Below are 7961 nucleotides of genomic sequence, written 5' to 3' on the forward strand. Positions count from 1 at the left end.
TGTTTGGAGAAGAGGAACAAACAAACAGACAAAAATTCCAAAACAAACCACAAACCCAGAAACCCCACAGCACTGATGGTGGCAACCACTGTCTGTGTACATTAATTTCAGCAATGGTCTTTTAAATGCATCTTTCCACACTGCAAGCTTTTTACAAAAAGTTAACTTTTCCCTACATTCCTGCAAGAAAAGGCAGCTGGAGGCCCGGCTGTGATGAGGGAACCTGGGCACAGCACACCCTGTGGTGCCATAACAAGCAGGCAAGAAGGAGACAGAAGGATATGCAGATTGCTCTTTGCTCATGACAGTGATCACAAATAAGATTCCTTCTCATTAAGTAAACTGCCAGACAGTTTTTGAAAAGGCACACGTTCAGTTCTGCATCCAATGACATAACACTGGCAGTTCTGTTCTGTCCTAGCTCCATTTCTTTTTCATCTGTTTTTTCCCCAAAGAAGGACAAAGGACAGCAAAATTATATAGGGAGTTCATCTCTATTGCAATGAACTTACAAGGCCTCACACTAGAACAGGTGTGATAAGGGAAGAAAAACCAAAACACAAGGTAAACAATAATCAAGACATGTGTTCATATTGTTTTAATTACTAGTTGAACCATGGAGTGCTCACCAGGCTTTCTAATAATTTCTAGTCACTTTTTGGAGAGTTTCTTCTTTATTCACTTTCATCTCCTTTATTCTTAAATGTTGTGGCATCCCTGCTTCTCTCATCCATGCCTTTATTCCTATTCCTCTCCATGTTGAAGGAAGGACAGAAGTTTTATTTTACCAGAGAAATTTGAAGATCAGTAGATCTGAAAGCATGATTATGGTGTATTGGTCAACTCAGATTTTTTTTTTTTTCTTTCCTTAGAATAACCAAGGGAGCCTAAAGATGGATGGCAAGTTTTGTAACTGCACCCAGACACCCAGCTCTTTTACTGGGATTCAGTCAACAGCACACTCAGGAAAAGTTTGACTGCACACAACACAAGAAAATATGCCTCATGAAGAGTGGTAGGTTTAGAGATTAACCACAATTTATTTCTTGTGCCACTGCAAACCAGGATAGCCTGCTCTGGTGTGCAGCCACAGAAAGTGACTCCTGAACTTTAAGTAAGGGCATATGCAGAGGGAGAAGTGTAAATGCAAAGCAATCCAGTGACAAACAGTACACAGCATGTTTTTAATCCTAAATCAAGAGCTGGATGCAAATGAAAATAGGGAAGGATATGAATTATCAAGATCAGTACATTGACATAGGGTCAATGTACTGATCTTGATAATTGTGACAGAGCAGGGATGTCTCTGTGACCTGCACAGACGGGATTAACTGTGCATTACTGGAGGCAGACTTTATCAAAAATGGAATTATCCTTGAATCTGAATCTGGACTTTCTCAGTCTGCAATACTCTACCTTAACACCAGGTCCTTTTGAGGACCTTGAATATTATTCTCTATACTTGTGGTTCAGTTTTGCTGCATTTTTATTTCCCTTTTCTTAAGTGTGGAAAGCAACAGTCAATTTGTTTCTCCTTGTTCCATCCCACACACCTGAAGATGTCCAATACCTTCCATTTTAAAAAGCCAAATCATGCAGAACACTCCATGACACGGTTTGGAGAGGTGCTGCTTTTGATCTGTCTTTCTTATTTCACTGTAAAAATCCACTAAAATTAATTACTGAAATTAATGGAAAGCCACAGAGCAACCAAGAGGACCATCGAGTTTTGCATTCTTAAAATCCTTCCTCTTAACCGCAGCCAGCAAAACCACCCAATCTTAAAAATAAATTTAAAAAAACAAACAAAACCAACCATGTCTATACATAAAGGAAAGGTTTAAAATTATCAGGTCTCATGCTTTTTATGCAGAAACCAGGACCATATGAAGAGACTGCCTTTAGGAGCAACACTGATTCTCTTCTCTTAACTACTCGGTTAAACTCAGGATTTCTTTTAACTGCTCCAGTTTTTTTAAAGTGCATTTATCTCACAGTCATGAAGTCAGAAGGGTCACTTCTGCCTCATTCCTCATAATGCACATGTACAGCAGTACAGGGAAGAAATAATTATAAGAGAAAAAAGAACAATAGAGGGAGGTAATCATGGTACACCATTGCTTATTCACACAACCCATCTGAAATACGGCTTCCATTCACTCCAGCTACTTGTCTCATCTTTTCATCACTCTGCATCCCAACGTTCTGCTGCCTGCAAATTACAATACAAACAAACACAGGAGTTTCAACAGCTTCATCATTATCAATCAGAAATGATTTCAGGAAATATGCAGAAGCTGTGACTCAGCTTGGACATCGATGGCTGTTCCATTTCTTAGTCACTGAATGAGCCTAACACATGACTCATCTCAGCTGACACATTTTCAATTGGATCACTGATATTCCAGACCTTCAAAAGAATTATTCATCTGGCTTATTGCTAATAGCAGCATATCCTCCATTTCTAGTGCCATACTACGAAGTGTACACACACAACTTAAAGGGTCTAAACATGTCATTCAATTGGGAATTCAGAGACCACACAGAACTTTTCTACTGGTGTATATTATTTATCAAGCATGTGCACATCCTTCTTAAAATAAAGCTTATTTTCCTCCATCAATTTGTTGAGTCAAAAAATAATAATAATCATCTCTAGTGGGGGTCAACTACAAAACTGATTTGACAGAACACATGTTTTGTAAGAAGTATTGATGACTGGAACAGCCCATCTTGCGTGTGCTCAGCACTGCCCACATCAACCTGCGCACACTGCCCTGGGCAAAGCCAGCCCCTTTCTCACTTCTGCCTCCCAAGTCCATCATCAAATCAGCAAATTGATTTTGCCTTGCCTGGAAGTGCAATTTGGTGACCTGGTGACATTTCATCCCTGTGGCCATTTCCAGTCAGGAATGACAAGCAGATGCTCTCCAGCCTGCAGGCAGCACGAAGGGGAGCTCCCAAAACACAGGGGGCATTTGTGCACCCTGGCAGTCACCTGTGGAGCAGCAGAGCAGCTCTGCTGATGTCAAACAGCACAACTGCAACTCGCACAGCCCTACAGACACTGCAGCCCTGGAGAGCAGCTGCAGCTGTGGCTGCACAATTCCATTTTACAGCCAAGTGTTCTTGTGCAGGTAGCTTGCTATTTGTGATACATACACAGCTAGTGGTTTCATGAAAGTAGAATTCATACAGGTACTGGAAAATGCTGTAAACCCCTGACACATTTACAGGAATATATCCATGTGCTAATAACATTTTTAGTTTTGCATGTTAACTTTTGTTAACCCAATAGCTGGGAAAAAACATGCAGGAAACAAGAACCATTAGCTCTATTCACTTAGCACAGAATTTCTTGCATTTCGCATTGTGGCTAGGAGAGAGAAAAAAAACCAAACAAACAACCCAATACCAAATGTGAATGCAAAAAAATCCCAGCCCATTATTTACTAGTACTCATGCACACTAATGGATATCACTATTTTTCATAGGCAACACCTTGGTAGGGGGAATACTCATAATGGTCACAAACTTTATGAGCCCCATTAAGAACAGGATGGAAAGTACAGCATCTGAACAGGTCAACCCTCAGCTACCTTAACCTACCAGGATACTGATACATGATTCAAAACAAGCTTACTCCCCCATACCAGTAATATTTTTAACACAAGTTCCTTCTAAAGTAAACAACTTGGCCTTCATCTTGGAATTTATCTTCCAGAAGCACCATGTTTTCATACAGCAGAAAAGGACAACAGAAGATTAATCCTTGCCTAGCCAAAATTAATTCAGTCTTAGGTAAACATCAAGTTGTGTAGTAAGATCCTAATGTGGCTTCTGTCACTCAAAAAAATTATTCATATTTTCATGAAGGAGCATGTGCACTAAGAACCAGCAATCTAGGAAGAAGAGTCTGCTCTGCTTGTCTGGGAAAAAAAAAAAAAAGAAAAAAAGAAAAAAGAAAGAAAAAAAAGCCATCTAGGAAAGCACGTTTCAGGATGCTTCCAGACCGTAGCCACTTGTCACCTGGACACAGGGACTGACACTGGGAAATTATCCCAAGCTCTGGCCACGCTGCCACAGCAGCTCCGATGAAAAAGGATGCTGACTTAAGTAAGTGATTCCCGGGAGAAAAACAACAGCCAGTGTGTCAGAAGGGAAAGAGACAGGTGCTGAGCAACACGCACAATCTGGCATCCACATTTCTCACAGAAACCCAAACCCCGAATGCACTTGGCCAGGCTTTCCCCCCTCCTTCTCCCAGCTGGTAGCGTGAAATACCACTGACAATTTCCTTGCCTTCGCACCGCTGCCGAGCGCACACGAACCCCGCTGCCTCCCTGCCCCGGGAGCCCGGGGCTCGGCGCTGAGCCGGGCAGGGACGGGCCGGGAGCGGGGCTGCCCCGCGGGGAAGCCACAGGTGAGGGAAGCCGGAGCCGGAGCCGGGGCTGCTCGCAGGGAGCGCTCCGAGCGCAGGGATGGATGCCCGGCCCCGGGGTTCGCGGGACCCGCTCCGAGCGCGGGGATGGATGCCCGGCCCCGGGGCACCGCGGGACCCGCACCCGCTCCGAGCGCAGGGTTGCGCGGCCATAGAGCACCCGAGGGTCCCGCACCCGCCCGCACCCCGGGGAAGGAGAGGGCGAGGGGCGATACTGGACCAGGCTTTGACGCGGATCTTCAGCTCGCCCTCCTGCGGCTCCGGCATGGCTTTCTTGGACACGCGGAGCTTGTTGAGCCCCCCGAAGGCGGACAGCACCACGGCTCGCATCTCCTTGGCGTCCCCGGCGCGCAGGCTGCCGCCCGCGCCGCCCTCGTTCGCCTCCCTGCCGCCCTCCTTGTCGATCATCTGCTCCGTCTCCTCGGCTCGCTGCGCTCCCTCCTTGGCCATGGCGGGGCTGCGGCGGCTCCCGCGGTGCCGCCTGCGAGGCCGGTGCCGCCGTGCGGAATGGCCGCGGAGCCGCCGGGGCCCGCCCGCCGCACTGCACCGGCTGCGCAGCGCCCTCCGCCCCCGCGGCGCCCGGCACGGGCAGCGCCCGCAGCGGCCCCCGGCAGCAACCACAGAACCAGGGCTGAGAGGACCTGAGATCACACAGTCCGCCCTTGTCACCCATCTCCACCTTGTCATTGTGGCGCTGAGAGCCACGTCCAGTCACTAAACACCTCCAAGGATGGGGACTCCACTACCTCCCCGGTCAGTCCATTCCAGTGTCTAATCATCTTTCTGCAAAGAAATGATTCCCGATGTCCAGCATCAGCTTCCCCTCGTGCAGCTTTAGTAAGTCCTGTCACTTGTTACCTGGGAGAAGAGCCCGATCCCCATCTGGCTCCACCCTCCTTGCAGGTAGTTGAAGAGAGGGATAAGATCAGCCCTGAGTGAGTCTCTCCTTCTCCAGGCTGAACAGCCCCACTGCTGCCTTAGGCCAGCGCAGAGCCTGAAGCCCGCCGAGCTGAGCGTGAGGCCAGGCTGTCTGATTAGACCCGCCACCCCCTGTGCCCCAGAGCTCATGGCATTGTGGATTAAATCCCCACTCGAGATGCCTGGGTCTTGATCCTCACCGGGGAGCCCAAGCGTGCAGAGTCACACCTTCTCAGCTCTTCTCAGGCCCAGCTCAGTGAGCACTCTTGGTCAGAAGAACCATGCATGTAGGCAGCTGCTTCATGACTGACACACACCTTTGCAGGAAGAAGCACAAGCTTGAGACTCCGCTGTAGAGTACTTTAAAGCCTTTATACAACAGATCTTTACCTGGTGATCAATGCTGGTTCCTGTGGGAAGCTGTAGTGAGAGTCCTATGTATTGGCTAAGTGGGTCCTAGCTATTCTAAATGTGTCACAGCTGCGAAGTCCTTAGTTGGGCAGCAGCTGTGGCTCATAAAGATAGCTGGGATAAAAGGGGTGGGTCGAGAGTCCTGGAGGAGTTTCTATGGGAGTCATGAGGAACTATGCTACAGAGAAGAACTGCATGGTAGAAAACCAGCTAGAAGGTATGGACTTTAAGAATATAATAACAACAGTATGGGACTCTAGAAATATGATAATAGCAACAAGATAACAACAACTGGTGATCCCAATGTGATGGAGAACATGCAGCCACAAGGGACATCAAGAGAAGAATGTAATAACAACAAGATAACAACAATACAACCACAAGAAGCTAAATCCTTTAATATGAGCACAGGGTGTTCTGCAAGGCACCCACCCACCAGAGCCCCCTGGGACTGTCCTGGTTGGGGTCCCTGAAGAGGCTTGGACATCAGCCATTAGCTCTGTGTTAATGAGGGTCAGTGCCTGCAGCCTCCCCTGGGCCAGCTGAACATGTATTTTGGGGGTCACTAGCTGTGGTTCCATGGATGTTGATGGAGGTTCTGAGTGTTGAGTTCAGTATTGGATCCCTGTACCAATTTGTGTATGGCTCCATGGTTTGAGTAAATCTGCCTAAAACGATGCATGTATTTATGGAGTTCCAGAATTCATTACAGCATCATGCTGTGTGTACAGCAAGTGGTCCTGCAGACCTCCCTGCGGGCACAGTTCTCTCATCAAACCACCCTCACCTGCAGCAGCTCTTAAGTCCTTGAGAAGCTTCAGGACCTCTCTGTCATCTGTTGGGGATTATGACCACCCTCTCTTTAGGCTGTGGAGTTGTAGTGGTCTGAGTTCATCAGTACTCCTTAATTTCACAATGTGCATTTATTTCATCCTGGGTCATGTATTCAGTGTTCAAGTATTTGAAGGAAGCAAAAAATGTTGGAAAAATCTTAGCTATAACACGTAATGTACTGTTAATTTTCATTAACAGTAAAGTGAGACAGTGGAGGAATGAAGAGACTTTTCATATTCCTTTGCAATTTTGGGGTTTTTTTTCTCTGTAGTCTGTGAAAACTTTTAGATCACATATTTTTAAAAGGCCATTTCTGAGAATGTCATCTAAGCCTGTCATATATGAAGCAATAAATAAATACATGTTAGGAGCAAAGGAGAAGTAGTACTAGCCTCAGGGATGTTTCACTAGGTCCATTACCTCAAGACGTTCAAGCAGATTTTATCAGAAGTGAAGTCTGGTGCCTCAAACACCACTTAAGTTGTCCTTTAGATATTGTTTTGACAAAGACTCAGAACCAGCTCATTAACACCATCAAGAATTTTATGCGTGACATATGAAAGCAATGCCATTCACTTCCTTCCAAGTATCAGCGTGTGGAGAGATCCAACTGTTTTAAAGATCAGGAACCTTTTTTCCTCCCTTGCTCCCCTGATAATACCACGAATATCCCCTCCCTGCTCCCTGCACTTGGCTAATTCAGTGCTGTAATGGGCAATACAAGGTTCTGTCACTTTAGATCTGGCCATTTGAATGCATGAGCAGGCAAGCAGCAGCTGAATAAAGAATAACATGCACTTGTCTCCAAATGATTCACTCTGCTGGCATCTTGCTACAGTTCTAACTCAAATGAATGGTGAAGCAGAGAGTGACTGGGGAAAGTAAAACAGATAACATATGGCAACTAAGTGACATGCAGAATGATGAAGAGACTTGGGGACAGCTCACTCGCATCACTCCAGCAGTCTGCAACAGCCAAGGAGGTGAATTTGGGCCTTCAAACTGCATTTGTTTTGCAATGGTTTGTGAGTCTTCTAATTAAAACTCCCCATAATGATTTAAAGCTATCTCTATTACCCCTTGGTCCTGAACCAAAAGTAATTTATTCTAAATACCTTAACTGGGTACTGTTTGCAAGTCAAAATGTTGAAGGATGGCCATTTTGTAGAAACATGATGTATGGTAGGACCGGTCATTGCACAGGTCAGGTGTGGCAACCAAAGTAAGGTATAGCAGATATTTTTGCATAATCATGATTCCATTAGTTTGATTTAATTCCTGAGGACCTCTTTAAGAATATTTGATGATGCAGTACAGAAGCATACACTCATGTAAAAGCAGGATTTATTCTGACAAC

General features: G+C 45.9%; 1 protein-coding gene across 1 annotated transcript in view; it reads right to left on the minus strand.

Moving 5' to 3' along the window:
• VAT1L (vesicle amine transport 1 like) overlaps positions 1 to 4991 on the minus strand; it is a 56160-nt gene extending 51169 nt beyond the window's left edge. The window contains exon 1 of the mRNA XM_064722958.1: positions 4662 to 4991. Coding sequence (XP_064579028.1) covers positions 4662 to 4891 — 230 coding nt within the window. The 5' untranslated portion in view covers positions 4892 to 4991. The remainder of the gene's footprint in view (positions 1 to 4661) is intronic.
• Positions 4992 to 7961: the final 2970 nt, after the last annotated feature.

Source organism: Zonotrichia leucophrys, chromosome 11, assembly GCF_028769735.1.
Source record: "Zonotrichia leucophrys gambelii isolate GWCS_2022_RI chromosome 11, RI_Zleu_2.0, whole genome shotgun sequence".
NCBI lineage: Eukaryota > Metazoa > Chordata > Aves > Passeriformes > Passerellidae > Zonotrichia > Zonotrichia leucophrys.